Source organism: Arachis hypogaea, chromosome 3 (genome assembly GCF_003086295.3).
Source record: "Arachis hypogaea cultivar Tifrunner chromosome 3, arahy.Tifrunner.gnm2.J5K5, whole genome shotgun sequence".
In the NCBI taxonomy this organism is placed as follows: domain Eukaryota; kingdom Viridiplantae; phylum Streptophyta; class Magnoliopsida; order Fabales; family Fabaceae; genus Arachis; species Arachis hypogaea.
In genome coordinates, this window is record NC_092038.1 from 142,563,670 (window position 1) to 142,586,371 (window position 22,702).

The window sequence follows — 22,702 nt, forward strand, 5'->3', positions numbered from 1 at the left end:
GCATGATGCTAAAATGACACAAGGCACATTCATGTACATCCACATCATCCATTATAAAGGTTGTGCGTTTTGTGTGAGGGAATGATCATGAAGGATAACCGGATAAGACGCACGTGAAAAATAATGTTGATATATGAAATGGGGAGTAACATATTCATTTTGGCTTTTCAATGGATCATCAATAACTCATATTGGCATTCCTGTTTCACGTTAGCACGTACAAGAATATTCAACGAAACGAAAAATTCAAATTACAGCAACTTGCTCAAAGGTCTTAGTAAGCAAATAAGCAAATGTCATGTATAAAAAAAAAAATAAAAAAAAATCAGCGGTCAAATTATTTTTTAATGTATTGAGGGATAATCAAATGTAACTAATATTCTATATGTGCAAGGCAGGCACGAGGTAGGTGGTGGTTGTTTTTCTATTCTTATTTTGAATTTTTTTTTTTTTTTTTGCTTAAATACGATTTTGTTCTCTAAAATAGGAATTAAAATTTTTTTTGTCTTTAACTTTTTTTTTGCTTACAAAATCGCCAAAGGTTTAACTTAATTTTAAAATTGTCATTCAAATCAAAATATCTATTCCCCTTCTTCCCCAAAATCAAGCAGAACCATAAACAAAAGCAGAATCAGAAACAACAACATTGAAATAATATAATAAACATTAAAAAAATAGATAATGGATCAACAAATCTGTATAATAAAACAATGGAACAATATAATCAACCAGAAGCAACAATATAAAAGAATCATAATCAGAAATCAACAACTTAATATAAGCATAAGCAAAAGTAGAATGGAATTAGAATCAATAACATAATAGAAACAGAAGTAGAAGAACAACAACAGCGACGAGTGACTGGTGAGGAGGACGAGGAGCAGCGACGACCGGCAACCGAACAAGGAGAAGAAGCAGAAACGGCGAGCGGCGCACGAGGTCCACCCTCGCGGATCTGCTGGCATCGACGTCGAGGAGTAGCGCGAGGACTGAACGACGAAGAGCAGCGGCGAGATCCAGCGACCGAACGATGACGAGCAGCGGCGGATTTTCTTCTCCACCTTTCCTTCCCCCTCTTCTTCCCTAAAACCCCCCCAACGTGATTCCCTTCCCCTGTTTTCCAGCCCTTTAACCCGTTTTCTTTTTTTTTTTAATTTAGGGGTAATTTGGTAATAAAAATTAAAATTTTGGTAAAAATAATTATTTTAAAACTAAGTTAAATCTTATAAACGATTTTGTAAACAAAAAATGGTTGGGAACAAAAAAAATTTTCAACCCTACTTTAGGGAACAAAATCGTACTTAACCATTTCTTTTTATACAAAAACAATGCTACATCACTAGTATATATTTTATTACTTAACTAGCAATAATTTATATAAAATATAATTTATATATTTTATTACTTAATTTATACTTATATTTATAGGAGTTTTATATACAATAAACATATAATTTACACTTATATTTACTAGATTTGTACATATAAATTAATATAATTTGTATTTATATTTTTTAAAATTTATAAATTTTATTTGTTAAAAATAATTTAGTATTTGTGATAGTGAAATACAAAAAATTCTCTTTAGTTATACAAATTGACCATAATATACTTTTAAGGTGCCTATTGGCAGCAAAGAGAAGCACGAAGTAATTCTAGTGTTTCCGAGCCTGCCTTTACATGCTCATATATACTAGTTGTTTCGAATTAAGAAACTGCAGAGGAATGTAAGTGTACTATTTTAGTAATTTGCATACACTTTCGTTGTATATTTTCTATTTTTTATTAAAAATACAATAAAAAAATATATACAAAAAAGTGATAGAAATATTATTTCTCTTGGGTTTATCTGGAATGAATTATGATGAAACATGTATGAATGAAGTGAGTTAAGCAAGGAAGTACGTGAAAGTATGATGAAACATGTATTGATGAATGAATGATTCCTTACTTTGATGGGAAGCGGATGCAGTAAGTAAAACAGAGGAAGCAAGTTATTCTTAGTCCAAATCAAAGTGCAATCTCCCTCCAACATATATATGCAATATGATGTACGATGCTTTCGCTATCATATTCATATTCATCACCAAACAAACTAATTTAGGATGGCTGACTGGGGCCCAGTATTTGTGTCGTTGGTGCTCTTCATTCTCCTAACACCTGGCCTGCTCTTTCAGCTGCCGGGGAGGGCAAGGTGCGTCGAGTTTGGCACCTTCCAGACAAGTGGCGCCGCCATTATCATCCACACACTCATCTACTTCGGTCTCATTTGTGTCTTCTTGCTTGCTATTAAGGTCCACTTGTACATGGGCTAGCTATATTCAACAAATTCCTCCTTTACTTTTCTTTCTCTTTTATTTTCCAATTCCAATGCTAATGTATTCATTTTTTTCTCATATCTAAATGAATTATTCACTTTTTCTTCTTTTTTTTTTTTTCTTTACACTGTTATAACTTTTTTCTCATATCTAAATGATTGTCTGTAGTTTAAAATGGAAAGGAACCTCTAATCAGCTGGCAAATGTAACAAAGGGTTTTATTATGATATAGAAAACGAAATGTGCTTAATTTAATTCAAGTACTCACATTCCAATCTACCAATAACAAGGAGACATGTAGAGTTGGAAACAATTTGTTAGTCTCCAAATTTAAATGCAATTAATTAAAAACGTGATTATGCCCAATCAACGAAAATTACTGCATCTTTTACCACTTCTCATAGGCCCAAATAAAAATGCTAAATCCATCCAAAAGAAAATCACGATTTTCTTCGAGCCATTGTTAGGTGATTTGTGAATAGAAGCGTTATAAAAACCCATTAATATCTTACTTTTAATGAATATATCTGTGTAAGATTATAATTTATATATAGAGCACTTAATAATTTTTCATTTTGTTCTGTCAAACAAAATCATGGTTTTCTTCTCTCATAACAGAGCAACTCCACAGCTTCCTCTTTCGTACACAAAGCAGAATAATAATTCAAAAATAGTAATTTGAACAACATTCGGAGAAGATGGTAATTCTTTTCCGTCGTCAACAAAGAGATCCAGGTGCAGAAATTCTCTACGAAAGCTACATCGCAGGAGCATGATGCCCTTTTGGAGTCCCTTTTTGCATAAAAAACACATAGACTGATCTAAAGTTTAAATGTCACTGTTGTTTTCAATTCCCATTTGTTATGTTAAAATACATTAACTTTCCTTGTGTTATAGGGGAATGCGGGTTTTGGGATGGGTTAGAATGGATCTGGAGTCTCCAGTGGAGGAGAGAATTATTTCAGTGGGAGCTGGAGCTTCTAAACCAACTCCATGAGGTCTTGCAGTCAGTAAAGATAACAACTGAGAGGGAGGATAGGGTGGTCTGGAAATATGATAAAACTGGTATTTTTACTACTAACTCCTTTGTGCAGGTGATGCAGGAAGCAGCTCCCCCGGAGGATATTACTAGCTATAGCTTTACTAGTGCTATTTGGAAGGGATTCGCTCCGCCAAGGGTTGAGCTATTTTCGTGGTTTGTTTTGGTTGAGAGAGTGAACACTAAAGAGAGACTATGCAAACTAGGTGTCATTGACCAGCATGATAATTTATGTGTTCTATGTTGTAAGTCTGTTGAGTCTGCTGCTCATCTTTTTATTAGCTGTGAGATCACTTGGCAGGTGTGGTGTGCATGGCTATTCGCCCTTGGCAGGATATGGACTATGCCGGGTACACTAAAACAACACTTTGAGAGCTGGACGAATGCTTCGTCTAGGAAGAATGAGCGGAGGCGGTGGCTGATTGGGTTCTTTGCTGTTATCTGGGCAGTTTGGCTAGAAAGGAATGGTAGAGTCTTCAACAATAAAGGCTCAGGGGTGATGGAAATAATAAACAGATCCTTTATGCTCTCCGACGAGTGGCTTGGTGGTGAATCTCTTGGTTGTTGATGGCAATGCCGAAGATGACTAGAGGGTGTTTACTTCTTGAGTTATTCAATGATGGGTTGTACGTTGAGTAGCCTGTTACTTATGTGTCTTATTGCTCCATCTTGTTGTGTTGAGCACTTTTTATTTCAAAAAAAACAGTTATTCAAGTTAAGTAAATTTTTATTAACAAGGCATTAATGAATTTAATTGTTTGACCAAACTAACCACATGTCAACATCTTATTTCTCACTCACTTTTTTTTAGATGAAAATTTATACGTTGTGTGAAGTTAATTGTCAAAAACGGTTAAATAATTTAATAAATTTAATTAAATTAAATTATCCTCTAATAATTCTTAACTATGAGTTTTCACCTTCTAAAAAATCATAAGAGCATCATCAACATGAAGTTTATAAGCAAATAAACTTTAGGTCTCTCTACATATCGTTAAAACAATCCGTTAGGTAATTAACAGAAGTCTAACAAAAAACAAACCAACAAACATTTTCTAAATTGCACCCTATACTAATTAATTATCATTAATTAGTGATTATTTAATTTTTATTTTTTAAAAAATACAAAATTAATTATTATTAATTGTAATTGTTTAAAATTGATAGAGTTGTTTACCATACTTTTCCTTAATACACATATTATGCCATGATGTGAAACGTAATATATTAATAATGTAATGGATAACCCCAAATTAAATGAGACCCATCCCATATGAATCCTGATGCATTGAAAGCAATATAATCGGAACATGCATGGTATAGGGAATTTTGTGGGTGTGAGATAAAGAAGGCATTGGAGGGTTTTGTATATTCGTTGCTTTGTGTGGGTGCTGCTACTTTCCTTTATTGTCATGCATCTTATTCCTTTCTTCCTTCCTTCAATAACATTGCAGCCTATTTAATAAGCATAGACCACAGTCTTGACATAGAGTGAGTTAGCATCAGATCAGACATGTCTGCAGATTGGGGTCCAGTGGTGATGGCAGTGGTGCTGTTCGTGCTGCTCAGCCCAGGGCTGCTGTTTCAGCTGCCGGCAAAGGGCAGGGTGGTTGAGTTTGGGAACATGCAGACAAGTGGCATCTCTATATTGATTCACACCATCATCTTCTTTGTCCTCATCACCATCTTCCTCATTGCCATTGGTGTCCACATCTATTCCGGATAATCATTCTATTACTTCTAACAAGTATTGTTTCATGTCTGTATTGCTTCTATTCTAACAAGACATTTTTTTTTTCTCTTTGGATTATGTTGCCTGCCAATCAATAACAAAGGTTCATATTTGACACAGCTTTAAATAAGTTTAACATTAACACCGTCTTTCAATGACAAACATCAAATTATGAGAACATGTACGAAATGAATCATCATGTATAGCAATCAGGGTCCCATATTCCCATTCCAAATTTGCTTCATCCTCTAGTACAAACCAACCCCGGTCTCTGTCAATTTCCCTCTTTCTGTGCCATATAAGAAAATGGGGTTGAAAAAAAAGGGGAAACTGAAAAGCCTATATATTTCAAATTTACAAATGTCATAAACTTATAACAGTGAGGAAAAAAAAATGATAACAGAAGAAAGAAGCTAGCAACAGCTCCAGAATTCTTAGTGTTGAATTTTGCTTTGCTATTTTGTAAAATCAAAAGAGAAGCAATATCCACAGATTTTGATAACTTAAACAAAAGGAGTTTATCCCACGATCCCTGCTTCTAATATAACTAATAAGAGGAGAAGCACAGTGATCTTCATTCATTCTTCTATTGGTTGCATTGCATGAGCAGCTCATGCACACAGAGCAGAGCATTCTAGTGCTCAACTCCATTGTTTTTAACGCTTCACAAAAGTTTCCACTCTGCACAACAAAAACAGTTATCAAAATGTGCAACACAAATACTAGAGCAAAGACTCCATAAAAACAAGTACATGTTTTCCAATTTGCTTATTTTATTTTCTTAGTTCTGAAACAAAATCTAGAGTTTAATTTTGATGGACGACCATTTAGGCTGTTAATGTGAAAAAAAGTTATTTTGATTGACGTGGCTTAATGTGATTGGATGCCGTGTATCCAAATTAAATTCTAAAAACTAATACTGGAGATAATCTAACTTTTGGTTAAATAAAACAAGACTGTATATTCCTTTTGTGCTATGTTGCAATCTAATATCCCAAGCTATCGTATCGAAAATTGAATCTCTCCAAGTTGATTGGAAAAGAGGAAGAAATAATGAAAATAGAAAGATATAAGAGGAATACCAGGAACATCCTTGCGAGGCGTTAGAAAACAAAGAAGAGAACGGCCTAGAAGGGAAAGCGTGGAAACGATGCCGGCAACGTAGAACACCATAACCAAGCCAAGAACCCAAGGCATCAGCATGAACCCTATCAAGAACGTCACCGATCCGCACAGCATCAGCGCCACCGATATCCCCAGCAAAAGCGACGCGAATCCCGCCGGCGTTATCTCTGGGGCCCTCCTATACGGCGATGCAGAGGGCGGCACAGGCACCACCGATGCCGGACCACCGTCAGGGAGGGCCAGGTGCCCTGGCAGCGGGTTCCTCAGGAGGCTGAAAACTAGGGCTGACAGCTCGCACAGAACACGGGATTGTTGATCTTGATGCTCTCTCCTCGTCATGATCCCCCTTTTTCTTTCTTTCTTCCTTCGTGAAAATTGTACAACCTGAGAAAAAGATTTAATTTTTAATTTAATTTGATGAGAACGTGGTAGCTAAAATGGGTGATTCAGGAACAGAAAGACGCTAAACGGTTTTGCGGTGTTTTGTGTGTTAACGGAAAAAGGGATTGGGGTTGGGGTTGCGTCGAAGGAATTGGTTTGCGTGAGGTTTGAGAGAAGAAGAAAATAATAATAATGAATTGCGTAGGAAGAAGGAAAGAGAAAGAGAGAAAGACAGAAAGAAAGAGAAAGAAAAAAAAGGGGATGAGATTGGTTACGTGGTGAGGTGTTTCCAAAACGGATTTGGATAGGGTGGATTGAGGACTGTGGACTGTGGAGGTGCAACGAATTTTCTGGCAACTTGTTCTCTTGTGGGCCCCCGGCCCTTTCAAGTGGGCCTCCCTTCCTTCGCTCTTATCTTTTCACATTTGACTATCACTTTCTTCTTTTTACCCTTTTCTTTTTTTGGATATATAATTGCAATTCCTTTTCTATTTTTTTTTCAATTCATGTAATAAAACCTGTCCATAAAAATAAGTACAAAAAGGTTGACCTGCAAATCAAGTATTCCAGATTTAGAGTACTCATATTTGTAAAATGTTTTTAAGATTTTCGAAAGAAAATAAAAATGTGATTATTTAGAGTGGGCAGTCTCCAATACCATTTCCGGAAATTTATTTGTATAAGTTTGGCTAAGATGATTTCATGTACATTAGGTACAGTTTTAATGCTTTAGTTTTCTATTTCCACACGATGATGGTGTATGTGGCTGATATTAATTACTCCGTCGGGAAGTTATTACAGTGTACCTTCCATGACAGCAAAGCTGGTGAACTACCAACTCTAATTAATGGCTCCTTTGGGCAATTTTCGCCATTTAAAAGGGTTTACTATGTAGAAAAATTACAAACAAAGGATCGGTTTATTATGTTCTTTTAGTTTGACCCTTGTCATTTTGTTTCACGATGATTTTTCATTCCTTTAGTTTCTATTTTCTGGAGCAAATTCAAGAGATTGATCCCCATGCATATGCATGACATTTGGCAGCTAAAAGTGGAAAAGATTATCAGGGTCAAATTTAGAAAAAACCAAAAGTGAAAATTAGTGAGTAGTGACCGCAGATAATGTTTGAAAAGCTGTATGGTGATGTTTTTGGCTCTCCATATATGTTTGAAGCTATTGTGTTCAGGGTTTAACAAAGACAAAAAGAAAAAAGAGTTGCTGAGTTGGTGTCTATTATTTGATTTCTATCAATTTATGATGATATGATATTTTTGGTAGTACATCAATAATGCAACTTCTAATTTCTTTCTCACTTTAGACCAATCGATCTCAGCCCACGATTTTGTTTATTATGTTCGATCACACCCTACAATTAATTTCATATGTCATTTGTTTTTTATATGGTTCAAATGTCACTTGTTAATCACTGTTATTGCCAGCTGCTTGATAAAAAACTGGGACCCACAAAAGTGTTTAAGTTCTTGTTTTTATATTTAATAAGTATATAGGAGTGTACATGACTATAATAATCACTTAAGAATACGGAGTTAATATTTTGAGAAAAGATAAAAATAAAAAAGTTAGTTAGTATTAATTTAAAATAAATATTTAACATCTAAAATTTTTCTAATTCAAATATGAAATAAGTAAAAGGTGGAAACTCACCTGTCTTTACATGAAATTGTTTTTGAATGGTTGACATGTGTTTTTATTTCATTTTAAAAAAATTAATTTATTTTATACAAATAATTTTTTAAAAAAAATCGGTTTGAATAGATCAAATAATTATCTTTAAAAAAATTTTCAATTCTTTCTACTTGATATTATTAAATCTCTAAATAATAAATTTAGTACATTCTTTTTTTTCATCTTTTTTTGACTAATCTTTTTTTAAATTTATCTTTTATTTTTATTTATTTAATTTTCGTCATATATATATATTTTTTTTTTGTTGAAAAAGTAAAATTTGGCATTCTGAAAAAAACAAAATTCAAGTTTTTTTCTGTATAAAAATGATGAAAAAAATTAAGAATAAAAAAATTAAAATTTATATAAAAAGAAGAAAATAAAAATAATTATTTAATCTAAATTTAAATTAATTTTTTTAATTAAATTATTTATATAAAATAAATTAATTTTTTTAAATCAAATAATAACATGTATCGGTAATCTAAAAACAACTTTATATGGAGTAGATTCAGGTGAATTTCTGCCTAAGTAAAAATATGTTTTTGTTTTGATGGGCAATGAAAAATTGAAAATGAAACCCACACGCATGATTTGAAGGAGAAGGGTAAGGTGGAGCAGTGAGCAACATGGCATGCGGTGAACCCAACTTTTGTGTTTCCCAGTCTTGAAGCATACTTCACCCGATTTTGCTTTCTTTCACAAACCTCAATATCTATCTATCTTATCATCTCTACTGACACGTTTATTAATTGCTTCATTCTTATAGCTACTGCCGCCATAGCACCTCACTTGTCCTGTTTATCATCAAAATATTCATTTCGTTATTTCTCTCGCTTTTTTTAGCTGGACCATCATCAATTTCGCCACATTACACATCTACCATTAAATAGGATTTTTTTTAAAATAAAATAAAAAATATTATTTTTCCAAATTTTATTTTTTAATTTTAATTTTTTAAATATAATTTTTTTAGGTCAAATTTATTTTAAAATTTTGAATTTTTTAAAATTAAATAATTAGTTATTCACAAATTATTATATTATATTAAGATTTTATTTAAAAAAAAAGGATAAAGTATATTTTTTGTCCTTAAAGTTTGGTAAAAATTTTAAAAATATCCCTAAGTTTTATTTTGTTTTAATTTTGTCCCAAAAGTTTTCGGTTTGCATCAAATATACCCTTGACGGGTAAATTTTAAAAAAATTTAAGATCAATCTAACAATAATGCATGAAAATTATGCTTAATTTACTTATGTTGAGGGTTGTTCTTATGAAATTGTTGTTGAATTGGTTTTAATTTTTTTTTAAAATTAGCCATTAAGGGTATATTTGATACAAATTGAAAACTTCTAAGACAAAATTGAAACAAAATAAAACTTAGGGGTATTTTTGAAATTTTTGTCAAACTTTAAGGACAAAAATAATTAAATAAAATTTTATGATTATTAAAATTTAATTTAATTATAATTTATTCTATTAGTTTAAATTATTTATTAAAAATTATTTTAATAAACAAAATTTAAATTTAATTTTTATAATAATAATAATTATTATTATTATTGTTATTATTATTACTATTATTATTATTATTATTACATTACATATATTAATACGAGTAAATATATATTCCCAAGAAATATATATGTATGCACAAAGTCTTTAATTTTATGGTTATTCATCATATCACCATTCATAATCATTATTGTCTTAGTTTCATTCATTTTTTTGGCGAAGCCATTAAAAAAAACAAAGAAAAGAAAGGAAAACGGGACTTGTATATATGCAACACCTTGACACCTAATCATGACTTAACATCACAAATCATATTCTCTCTTCCTCGAGTCTTGACCGAATCACTCTTGGAAAGAAAAAAGAAAAAGGAAAGAACCGAGAGAGAAAGGAAACGTGAGGAACTATGGAACTTTTGAACTTTCGGTTTCGATTTATTGAAAATTTCAATAAAAAATCTAATTCAAAAAAAGTATTCATATTTTTTTTTTTATTTATTGACGTTATTTTTGTTCGGTAAAAGTTGACAGTGACGTAATTTTTTTTTTTTTTAGTTCGGCCAATTAAAATTCTAAGAGGTACAGACAAATTTTGACATTTTTTTTTAGTAGTTCGATCAAAAAATTTTTTTGGGGTGTCGAGTATTTTGATTTCAATCTGAAGTAGATTTCTATAAATTTTCAACGATTAAATTTGTATTGAATAAGTGATTTGATGTTGTGATTTAGTTTATGTTAAATTTTTGTGATATATTAATGTATTTATGAAGTTCATGACTTAACTGTAATGAAACCAATAGAGACCAAATTGTTTTGGTGATTTTTGGATAGGAATATTGTTGAGAATAAAGTATTAATTGGTGAGGTATGATAATCGAAAAATTAAATTTAAAAATTACGAAAGATCAGTAATCGAAAAATACTTCTCTTCATCTAACCATTTCTATACTAAATTACATGTTTACCTGTTTGTTTAAAAGTTGATTTTTTTTTCTTATGACCTGGTCCTGTGTGAAGCAACACCAGACAATTTGGGGTGATATAAGCCAACATTTGCCGTGATATAAGACCATTTTGGGTCATATACTCATAATTCATAAATCATAATATATACTGGTATTAGATGATTTAAAAAATTGCCTCATAAATATTTATTATTCATCTGACATAATACGTCGTAGCAAAAAGAATATTTTATATATTTTCTTAAAGACATTTAGTCTGTGTTTTATTTGCAATTGTAATCGCTCATTTTAATATGTATTATTTAAAAATTACATTAAAAAAATAATTATGAATTTAAGAAGCATGAATTAAATGTGTTAAAAAATTAAAATAATCTTATATTTCATATGACATTGAGTATTTAACAGATATCAAGTATTTAAAAGATAATCATAAATTACTTTAAAGTTTTTGAGAATAAATTTGAAAGTGTTCAATAGAGTAAAAAGTAAATGTAATTTTTTTGTTACTTATGATATTTTTTAGTTTGATAGGTCAATAATTAATTTGTCATAAATCTAAACTTTATTTAAAAATGCCGTCGATCAATAAATTACTGTATACACAATGCGAAATTTAAATCCTAATATCAATAAATACAGAAAAAAAAAGTCACCTCTAACTTTTGTGATATAATTTAGGATATAAGGCCCAATGAAATGTTTCAAGACGAAAACAAGGCCCAATAAAAATGTTGGGGAGATATCTTTTCATCGACTTAGGAAAGTAATCAGTTTGATGGGTTCACAAGCTAGTTAAACTTAAAACCTCACATGGCCGAAAAGGAAAACAACCCCAAAAGAATATGCAATATATATATATATATACTAAAAAATGAGGTCTGCTACATATATAAACATTTTTTGCTTACAAACTATACAAGTTGGTCCAAGTCTAAGAAAAAAGTACGCGCACCACTCCTTTAAATTGAGCGTCCAATGCACGCAACACGTTCATTATGCCGCACTCTTCCTTTTCTTCCTCAACCAAAACGCAAACCGTCAAGATTCAAGCGACATTTGAAACAAACTATGATTCTGCGAAGAGTAGAAGAAATCAAGAAGAAAATATACAAATCTCCATAAAAAATCACTAGAAAAAACGAAGAAATATTATTCAAAGTACTGTTTTACTGTTTTTCTAGGTTTTTTTTCTAGATTGTCTCTGCCATGTGCCACATCCTTAACCAGCAAAATATTAAAAGATTTCAATAAGAAATATACTGTCTCCCCCTGATATTTGGTGTATTTCTTAAATCCTTTGGGTGTATTTCTGTAATCCTTTGGGTGTATTTCTGTAATCGTTTGGTTTATTTCTGTAACCGTTTGGGTGTATTTCTGTAATCCTTTGGGTGTATTTCTATAATCATTTGGGTGTATTTCTGTAATCGTTTGGGTGTATTTCTGAAGTTCCATTATCTTTAAAACAATTTCAAAGATTGATTTCATAAACCATGAAAATCGAAAAAAAAAACATAAGGAGATCGAAGGCAAAGAGAAAACACACGAAGGAGATCGAACAAATTTGGCAAGAAACTCGAAAAAGGAAACGGAAACTTTTGAAAAATGGAAGTTATATATTCACGTGTTAATTAATTTGGATTGATTTAAAAGTCCGTTAAAGAAGCCCGTAACATAAACAGCGCATTTATGGGGTTTCGTCTACAGGCTTGTAAAGCTTGTAAGCGCAAAACACTTGTATATAGAGATTAATAAAAAAAAAAAAATATTCTTTTGAGTCTTCTCGTTTATAAGATTTTCACTTAGGAACTTCTCCCAGCCACCCTTTACAATTCTGAAAATAGAAATGGTGTATTATCTTCACATTATGTTTCTTTAAATAATTTGACAAATAATGATGAGATACGACACGCCGGCACGGTGTTATTCATAGCTAGGGCTGGCAATGGGTAAGGTAGGGTGGGGTTTAGACTCTACCCTAACCCTACCTGCGTGTTGAAAATTTTCTTAAAATTCTACCCTACTCTATCTGTAGGTTGAAAATCTCTCAACCCTAACCCTACCCGCATCCTAAAATTCTAAACCCTACCCTACCCGACTCTTCTCGTAGAAACAAAAAAAAAATCAAATAAATATAAAATTCAACCATTTTAAATTTTATACATATTAATAAAAAAAAATTTTCCTCCTCTATTAAACTTGCCACCCCTCCTCTATTAAACTTGCCACTCCTGCCTCTTCTACCAGTTGATCCTCTACCAAAAAAGTGTTGTGGATTAAAATTTTTTTGAGTCAAATGTGCTTATGAAAGGAGACTATATGAGGCTCAATTTTTCAGTTAAATCATCATGTGACAGAATTAAAGTTTCTACCTCAAATAAGGAGTACAAATCTGGTTTAAAGTTAATTATGAACAGAAACATTTGATATTCAGCATTGAAACCCTCAAGCAAAGCTTCAATGTGTTATTAAGGAGTGAGAGGACTTTCCAAAGCTGCTAAAGAATCTGCCACATTCTTGATATTGAAGACATAATCAGTTGTTGAAAGACCATGTTTCTTGATGAGATTTAGTTGAGATTTCAATTGCTTCACTTTATAATCTGTTAACTTACTAAAGTAATCTTAAATTTTCTAAGCAAATTGTAGTCCTACCATTTTATTGTTGAAGGATGTGTCCATAGAAGCTACATCCAAGAGATTAAGTTGTAATCCGCCTACTTCTATTGCTTGTAAGTAGTTGATTCTTTGTTTACTAATCTATCTTCTTCAAAGGCATAACGAATTGGAATCTTTTCAGAAAAAAAAAAATGATCTTGTATTTTTTGACCATAGATTGCTGGAATAGCTTGTTGTTGTCAAATTCTATGATTGTTCTCTCCTAACTTATCTCCAATAATACAGTTTTTGATTCAGCAATCTTGAATTCGTAATAATTTGATGAAGATCTGATTGGAAACGTTAATTGAAGAGGAAAGTGAATTTTGTACAGATTCAACCATAAATCAATTAAAACCTAAAGCTCTTGATATCATGATAGAATTTTTACTGACTGTGCACAACAATTTAAAATTGAATGAAAAACCAGAGAATGAAACCAAGAAAAAAGAAAAGAGAAGAGAAGTAGAAAGATTACAATGAGAATCGAATTATAAAATGATACAACCCTTGAAAAGAGAGAATGTATAGGCTAGCCACTAACCAAGAAGATCAAGAATTCTAATAGCTAACTAATGAGAAAATTTAGGGCCAGCAATTTTTATGTTTTGTGACCAGCACTTAACCATCAAAAGAAAAAGTGAGTGATCTCCCACTATTGGATGTAATCTCACACCATTAAAAACACTATTGATAACCAATTGATGGTTACAAAACACAAAAATTACTGACCCCTTAGCACTTTTCCTAACTAATACTGTCTTAATTAACAGTCTGTTTTTTTTTAGTTTTGACACTTCTATTAAATCTGTTTATATATTATGCTTGACAGGACAAACTTATTTCAAACTAAAAAAAAAAATATATACTTCATAAAATAAAGTTGAAATTATTTGTTTTAGGAAATAAATAATTTTTTTAATTTATTTTGAAAAATTTACCATCAAACATATCCCAAGCATAATTATTTCTCTTCCAGGAAACACTAACCGTTTCCTTTATGTTCATCAAAGACTCCTTCATCAATCTCATCTGCATTCAAAACATTTTTGTTAAAGAGCGGAGATAATGAGATATAGTAGTGGCAACTGGCAAGTAGCAACTAGAGACTCTTTTATATAGCATAGGGTAAAAAGAAACCACAGAAATATTCAATTTGTGTAGTCATATTAAAAAGGGTAGTAAAACCTCATCATTTTTTAAAGTTACTTTCTTCTTAGGAAATAGAAAAGAACTTTGTTAGATACAATGGCTTTTGTAAACAATGTGAACAGTGAACTCTAAAATTGACCCAATAAAGTAAAAACACACTATACCTCCAAATTAATTACCCACCTAAATCTTAATATTAGGATAATCATCTGCATACCTAATGAATTGAACATCCGATATATCTATTGTTCACATTGTTTAGTATTTTCATTGTCTACCTATACTTTTCCTTAAAAAATCAATTTAGAATTTAAAAAGAAAAAAAAAGTGTATCCTTAAAAGAAAGTTGTAATAGAAATTTAATTATTAAAACTCAAGAATGAACAATATGTAAACCTTGATTTCTTTTTTTTCTATAAGCTTCAATTAGTTGGTTAATTTTCTGTTTACCATTGTTTGGTTCTATCTGCTTGTACCCTATCATCCAAATGCACATCCATATTAATTAGTTTTGGTAACAATATTTCTGTCAAGAAAACAACTTTTGAAGGCTGAAAAGTGAAGTTAAGGATACACCCAAACTAGTTAAGAAAACACACCTTCTAACCCTTTTTTCATTATATTATTTTATTTATTATATGGCTTTCTATACCTTTCAAAATTTTTAAATATAACTTGAATCATCCGATTAATTAGCTAGTCTGATCTTCAAATGAAGATACTTATTCTAAAATTCATATGTTTCTAATCATTTATTTATTAGAATGGTAATCACATGAAGATAAAAATTTGTGTAAAAAAAATATGAGAAAATACAAATTGAAAGAGAGGGAGTATACTGATTGATAAAATTGAAATTGAATTCTAACATATTTTGTTATTTTTATGTTATCTTTTTAAAATATAAAAGACTTTGTCCAATTATAAGCAAACATAATTGAGATAAATAATATTATGAATTGTCCTCACTATTTTGGTATCTGTCTTGGGATAGAAATCAATGGCAGGTTTATAGATGCGTGCTAAATAGTAAGATTTTCAATACTGCGTTTCTATAACAAGATAATCACTAGTGTGCGCAAGTTCCATACCTTGGAATTAGATTTCAATACCTCAGATTTCATGGATACTGCTGGCGGCGCAACATCCATGGGATCAGAAATTATTTTTATTAATACGGAGATAAAAATAGTGTTTTAGTTGAATATTGATATTTAAAGTGTATTACTGTATTGTAGATGTGCAGATAAAATCATGGTTAAAATAAAATGCGTGTTGGTTAAAATGGGATCATGGGATACAATGGAATTATAGTTAAAATGTTAATGCGTGTTGGTTAAAATGTTAATACGTGTCATACACCTTATTTATTGAGTATTGACTCTTCACCTGCAAAATCTACCCACATGTAATTACACTAAATAATTTCATTTTCAACCAAAATACTAATATTTTTTATATATAAAAAAAATTAGCCTCATGGTGGAAGAAAACAAACAACTTTGGCATATATAATGATGTCTAAACTATAATGAACTTGGATATTAATTGACCTGGCGAAACATTGAGTTGCCTTATTAAAAATGTGATCCAACCCTTGTTCAAAGCATAATGCCAGCAAATTATGTGCATTTCTGGCTTTCAAACCCATTATTTAAATAACCTTTTTTTGCTCTTAATTTTTACTCATAACAATGTATGTTCGAGCTTCATCATTTTCGCAAATGATATGTGGACTGTTCTCAAGTTTTCAGTTGTATGTATCGCAAGTAGTTCATGATAATTAATAAGCAAACAAATTGTCGGCACAAGGGAACAAAAGAAAATGGCGCATAACTCGAAATTACCTTTTGAAGTCAAGATTTTACTCAATAGATAAACATGTTACACGTACAGGACTTGCAAATAGATTTTCCGTACAACACCAAAAGCCAACTTCAGAAATCCGTATATCTCAAAAAAAAAAAAAAAAAACACTTAACTAAAAAGTATGTAACGGTATTTGATAAAAAAATAAAAAAAAATTAATTTTTAATATATTAGATACATAAAACTTTTTTATATTTATACTAATTTTAAAAAAGTTATTTAAGATATTAAAATCCATAAATATTATCAAAGCCTTATTTACTTTGAATTGGTTAGTCAGTATTTTAAAATAGAATTTAGAGTAAACTATCATTTATTTATTTCTACCCACGAAAGTTGAAAACGCTGACATATTTATCTATAGAAAAAGAAAATTATCATATGTAACTATGAAACATGAACTTTAGCTAACAAAACTATCCAATCTAAAAAAATTATTTAAAATTCCCAACTTACCCTCTAATATAACGCATCTCTAACTTCTCCTCTTACTCCATATCATCACTTTTCTAATCTCAAACCCTACGACCACTCAAACTCTTCCTCACCACCACCCTAAACCCCAACAACCACTGTCACTCAAAATGTCTCCCGTGCCTCCGACGAACGTTCCAAAAATAACGACGCTAACCCGCCGTCTCTAGTCTTCTCTTGCTCTGTATCTTCCTACATTTCTTGTCGAAAATCCGATTATCCCGCCGCGTGAAACTCCTTCAGTGACGCCCACAACCGACTCTTTTATAGCACGCCTCAGCTTGGCCCAATGTATGCCGGAAATTCCGAGTTCGAAGGCGGACCGAGGCCGTCCAAGAAGCAATTGAACAAGTTTCACCGAATTGAATTTAGAGAACAAAAATAGGAAATGTGTGAAATTAATATCGAGGCAGTATTCGCCTTTGGTGTAGCCTATGCGGTTGCTTGGTCATCCTCCTCGACGGTGCCTGGAGAGACGTAGATTAGCGATAATCCTTCCATGTCCATGGTGTTTGTTGATGTTGCTCAGGACTAGGGTATTTTAGAATCAGAGGAAAATATGGGGATCTAAGTGCAATAGCGAAGTAGTGCGATAGAGTAAGAAACTAACGACAATGGTGAAAGCTAGGGTTTTGAATTGGGAATGGAGAAGAAAAAATTAGACACCAATAACAATGTTATGTTGTTCTTCACCCACTCAAACTTCCTCTATCTCGCTCTACTGATCCAATTTTACATTCTTATTGATCTATTTACTTTAGTTTGCATTTCTGATTGAATTTCTAATTTCTATGATGCAGCACAAATTCATACTATGGTACACTTGTAGAACACTTGGAGTTCAAAATCACAAAGGCTTGCTCCCAAAGATGGCAGCGCCTGTTGAGGTTAGGCGTGGCGACAGCGAAGTCGCATCTCTCCACCACAGCGTTGTTTTGCGCTAACTGGTCCACGTAGCTTGCGGAATTTGAATGGCGGGAGTGATGGTAGTAGTTGGGGATGAGAGTAGTGGTGAAGAAAAGTTTGGGTGGTGGTGGGATTTGAGATTAAAAAGGTAGTGGTAAAGATAAGAGTAATTTAGGGATTTTAGGTGATTTTTTAGTGTTTGGATAATTTTGTTGCGCGGAACCTATATTTCATAAGTATAAATGGTATTTTTTTTTCTATGGATAGATATGTCAGCGTTTTCAACCTTCGTGGATAGAAATGAAAATTTACTCTAAAATTTAATATTTATTTGAATGTTATTAAGTTAATAAAAAAATTTAATTAAAAATATTTTTTTATTTTTTAACATATTTAGCAAATTTTTAAAAACTCACTCAAATAAATAGCTAACAAAAAAAATTAACATATTAGTTTTTTTTTGTGACAATTAACATATTAGTTTAATTCATCTGAAGAGCTTAACATGATAAAATAAAACAATATTAATAATTATATTTCTGATAACACCGGCTTCACCGTTTTAACCTAAAGGAAGCTACTACTAACTATTAGTCTTTTGAGGTAAACGAAGAAAGCAAGCAAGGTACCTACTACTACTCTGTACACATGTCGGCGAGCTTGCCGTTGCCGGAGAACACTAACACCGCTACGTTTGCGTCACAGAATCGACAGCTCACAAGCTTTCTTCATCAGTCCTTTTCTTCTCTTGGAGAATCTCACCACCCTCTTCTTCCCCATTCCGATCGATCTCCTAAACCCTAACTACCTAGTAACTGCCTAGCTCGCTCCCTTCCTCCAAAAAGAAATCAGTAACCATCCTTCACTTGACACGTGTCTATTTGCACGTGCTTCCTCCATTTATCCGGATTTCTAATTTTCGATCGCACGTGTCACCATGATTCAAAGCCGGGGCTTTAATCCGTTAAGGAAGGTTTATGCACTTATCACTCATAATTAATGATGACTAAACTAATCCATCTTAAAAATATCTTAGCAAAACTGAACGTGTAACAATTTAAATGCAAGCACAAGAGTTAGAGAAGCAAACAAATAATTATTCTATTATGAGAAATTAAGGTTAACACAGCAAAGAAGTGCAGTTTTTTATGAGAGTACACAGAGAACAGCACTGCTTATATGTAGTGTCCATACTAGCCAGTAGAAAATAAGAATTATAATAAGTCCATTACATGCCAAAGCGATTTTTTTTCTTTTTTCTTTTTTCGTTTGTGAAATAAAATTGAAAATAAACGAGATAGATATATGAAGCTGAAGTGGGTGTCACAAGGCATGGAGCTTGGTATATTCATTCTATGGTAGCCATCCTCCCATGTAATTGCCCATGCTTGGGCCTGCCGTGACCACTGATACTGGATCAGGCTGATATCTGCCCTTGCAAAAATTCAAAAGATGATTCTATTGTAATAATCAAGAAGTTCACAGAAATTATGATATATTATAGAAGAATTGGTGCGTACCCAATTTGTAAGGTAGGCTCACAATCCAATTGCTGGAAAAGAGGATCCGGCTGAGGTTGAGGTGGATGGCGGGCATATCCCATATCATCAACACCACCAGGATTCAGCTGCATTGGATTTATTTGATACCCTTCCAACTGCTAGATTTGGGTGATTCACAATTATATTCTTCTACTTTGCAATTATTTTAAGTTAACTGAGGGTTGGGGAGATAGATATTTCTTACCCTTTGTCTGAGAGCCCTGTTAGCCTCACTTAGCAAGTGTTCCTACACAAAACATAGAGGCCGGTCATGAGCATATAATAATCACCCAATGCAAATTAAACACACCATGCAAGCATAATGGATCACATAATACCTTACGTTGAAGTTCCGATAGCTGATCCAGCATGAATTGGGTCTGTACAGGAAACCACAATTGCAATATTAATAATCACTTTCTTCATTGAAAATACAGTGAAATGCATGAGTGAGATTACATACCCTTGTGGATCTGATTAGCTTCAACGACGAATCTAGCTGCCTTTCCAGTGACTCCAGCTCTTTGCTGCTTAGAGGGCCAAGATCTTCTCCCATCAGGTTTCTAATAACATACACACCGTACCACTCATCATGTTAAAGGATTCCATCAACATACAGAGCATCAATTCAATTCAATATATGTATATATACCTCTGGGACCTTTGTAGGGCTTCATAACGTGCCTTCAGCTTCAAGTATTCTTGTTGACTGCTTAATTCCTACATTTATAATGCCACAAAAATGCTTTCATAACTCAATTGCGCGCTCTAACACACTTTCTAAGCAAGGCATCATCTGAATCATTCACCTTCTTATAAAGGTAGAGACATCTCATCAAGTATTTTTGTTTTGTTTTTCTTTTTATGAAAATACACATTATTACTACAGCGCCCTTCTTTTCTTTTTTATTTTTATATAGAGGAAGTTAGTATATAATATTTATAGATTATTACCACGAATTATACTATAGATTTTTTTTTTTAACATATTTATTGTTCATATACCTAAATTTGTGCTGAAAGTCAAATGAGAAGACAAAAATAAGCTAAAATATCTATTGTTCAGTTCTGATGAATTGCAACAAATGATACTACACCATTGTTATCTACGTATATAATATAATTAATAAGTGATAATTATTATAAATTTATAAATCAATTTTCCCGATCCCCTTATAGCAAAACTCGAGAGGTAAAAAGGAAAAAGAAATTGATGAAATTAAAGAGGATAATATGTTGGGACTATTCACCATTACCAAGGCTTCCCTAGTTGACACATTAGTTTCCGGTGCTCCATAGTTACATTTCTGGTACCTCTCTAGTGTTTTCAGCATGCTGCATGTACAAACCAAATAAGAAAAAACATTAAAAATCATTGAATAAATTAGTACATATCATACAAGTCCTTGGTACTTAGTACTTACAAACGAATCAAACATATCTTGAATAAACTACATTCCACAAGGCCATATGAATATTACTATTGCCTAACATTAATGCCAATTAAGGGCAATTATGCCATCTCCATCCTCTGTTAATATAATACTTAATGCATCTTCATTCTCACTTTGAATTAAAATAAGTAGTAACCAAATTAAAGATTGTAAATTTACACTAGTTTTTACTAATACTAATTAATTAATTAATTAATTAATTAACCCTGTTAAAGCAGCAAAGTATGTATAGGAATGAGAAACTTGTTCGGTAGAAAAGAGTGAGCAGTAGTATTTGTTGACAAGAGATTATTGCCGTGGTTCATGACTGTGAAACATGACAAAAAAAACTTTTTAAACCCAGAAATAAACTGGTAGAACATTGCAAATACTTTTGGTTACAGTCAGATCTAAAAAGGACGAAGCTATAAGCAAAGTGAAGAAGAAGAAGAAGAAAAGGAAGAAATAAAAAAAAAAAAGAAAGGGTATGTAGGAGGAATGAAGTGATTGAAGAGAAAGAGGGGGGTCAAGTCAAGTTATGAAATGGAATGGAAGCACGCAAGAAGAGACCATTCTGATTTGTGATTTCACAAAATGTCTCTATCATGAAATGATCAATTGAAAAACCATTTAAGTTGCCGTCACAAACATCAAGAGAAGACAAGTGATTTACAAGGAAAAGCAAGTTCTTCAAATTAAAAGCCTTTGGTCATGACTGTGTTTCCAAGAACAAACCCCAGGTAACCCAACCAAGAGCTTCACCCCAAAATGATATTTTTTTTTTTTACAGAAAAAAAAGAAAGAAAGAAACCAAGCCACGGCAGCATAAGAAATTAGAGGGAAAAAAATATAAAATATAAAAAGAGGGCTTAAAATAAGAGAAGAAAAGAGAAAGAGGAAACCCTAGACATTGAAAAAAGAGCTGAATTTTGGAAGCAGATGAGATCTGAATAAGCAAAGAAAAATGAAAAAAATTGAATACAACAGTGATGGGCGTTGATGGCGTTTCCAGTTGCAGATCTAACAGCTATAAGATTGCAGAAAAACTCTAGGTGCTATAAACGCGGAGACATTCACCGAAACGGAAAGAGTAGATGAGTGTATAAAGCAAATTCTACTTTTTCACGTTTTGTGAGATTTGGAGATCTCCGTTAGCAGCATAAAGGTATGTGAGAAGAGAAGAGAAGACTCCTTTTTTTGTGTTTAAGAGTGATACCTTGAACTGCTGCAAAACTCGTACAGTTTTCCCCTATTGGAGAAGATGATGAGAGCAACCTCAGCATCACATAGAACTGAAAGCTCATACGCCTTCTTCAGAAGCCCGTTTCTTCTCTTTGCAAAGGTCACTTGCCTGTTGATCTTGTTCTCAATTCTCTTCAACTCTACCCTTCCCCTTCCCATCTCTCTCACACTCTCTCAATATTACAACTATTATTATTATTACAAGATAAAGAAGATATGGTTCTGAGGAAAAGAAAAAGAGAGTGTATGTTGTTATTATTATTATTATTATTATCTATCTGTCTGTGTATGTATTATAGACACACTGGCTGGGTGGGGGGATTAATAAGAAGATGAGTAAAAGCATGTTAATGAAGCCCTAATGCAATCTCAAATATGCTTCATTCTCTCTCCACCTGTCACTTTCTCTCAGCTCCTATGTTGTGTTTAACACACTGCTAACTCAATGACAGCGACACCCACCCCGCTTAATTAGCTTCTTGGATATTAATTCAATCTCTAATCTATTGTATTTTCACCACTTCTCTCTTCCTACACGTAAACTATACCTAATAATCCAACATTTCTTCAATAAATCTCTTCTTTAATTCTATACTTATGTTTTCCAACACTTTCTTTTTTTTATAATATTAATTATATTAATTCATTTGTTATACTTACGTAGGGTCTAG

The 22,702-nt window shown here is 32.2% G+C and overlaps 5 protein-coding genes across 8 annotated transcripts; 3 read left to right on the forward strand and 2 right to left on the reverse strand.

Annotated features, from left to right (window-relative positions):
* The first annotated feature begins 2,010 nt into the window (after positions 1-2,010).
* On the forward strand, positions 2,011-2,425 carry LOC112734871 (uncharacterized). The gene has a single exon (XM_025784378.3). It carries the CDS (start codon positions 2,106-2,108, stop codon positions 2,313-2,315), a length of 210 nt encoding a protein of 69 aa, XP_025640163.1. The 5' UTR covers positions 2,011-2,105; the 3' UTR covers positions 2,316-2,425.
* Positions 2,426-3,016: 591 nt separating this feature from the next.
* Positions 3,017-3,925, forward strand: LOC140183670 (uncharacterized). Its single transcript, XM_072232139.1, has 3 exons — positions 3,017-3,053; positions 3,216-3,316; positions 3,413-3,925. The coding sequence occupies exons 1-3, from the start codon at positions 3,017-3,019 to the stop codon at positions 3,923-3,925; spliced, it is 651 nt and encodes a 216-aa protein (XP_072088240.1).
* Positions 3,926-4,724: 799 nt separating this feature from the next.
* LOC112734870 (uncharacterized) lies at positions 4,725-5,219 on the forward strand. The gene has a single exon (XM_025784376.3). The coding sequence runs from the start codon at positions 4,871-4,873 to the stop codon at positions 5,081-5,083; it is 213 nt and encodes a 70-aa protein (XP_025640161.1). The 5' UTR covers positions 4,725-4,870; the 3' UTR covers positions 5,084-5,219.
* Positions 5,220-5,290: 71 nt separating this feature from the next.
* LOC112734869 (uncharacterized) lies at positions 5,291-6,978 on the reverse strand. The gene is made up of 2 exons (XM_025784375.2): positions 6,172-6,978; positions 5,291-5,770 (listed from the first exon to the last, which is right to left on the reverse strand). The coding sequence occupies exons 1-2, from the start codon at positions 6,551-6,553 to the stop codon at positions 5,754-5,756; spliced, it is 399 nt and encodes a 132-aa protein (XP_025640160.1). The 5' UTR covers positions 6,554-6,978; the 3' UTR covers positions 5,291-5,753.
* Positions 6,979-18,891: 11,913 nt separating this feature from the next.
* Positions 18,892-22,334, reverse strand: LOC112734872 (agamous-like MADS-box protein MADS4). 4 transcript variants are annotated; one of them, XM_025784382.3, is made up of 8 exons: positions 22,006-22,334; positions 20,613-20,691; positions 20,009-20,076; positions 19,820-19,919; positions 19,695-19,736; positions 19,562-19,603; positions 19,336-19,472; positions 18,892-19,244 (listed from the first exon to the last, which is right to left on the reverse strand). In XM_025784382.3, the coding sequence occupies exons 1-8, from the start codon at positions 22,188-22,190 to the stop codon at positions 19,169-19,171; spliced, it is 729 nt and encodes a 242-aa protein (XP_025640167.1). In that variant the 5' UTR covers positions 22,191-22,334; the 3' UTR covers positions 18,892-19,168. The 4 variants fall into 4 exon arrangements, with proteins under 4 accessions (XP_025640167.1, XP_025640166.1, XP_025640165.1 ...); XM_025784381.3 differs by having other exon boundaries at positions 19,336-19,475; XM_025784380.3 differs by having other exon boundaries at positions 20,607-20,691.
* Between the last annotated feature and the right edge of the window lie 368 nt (positions 22,335-22,702).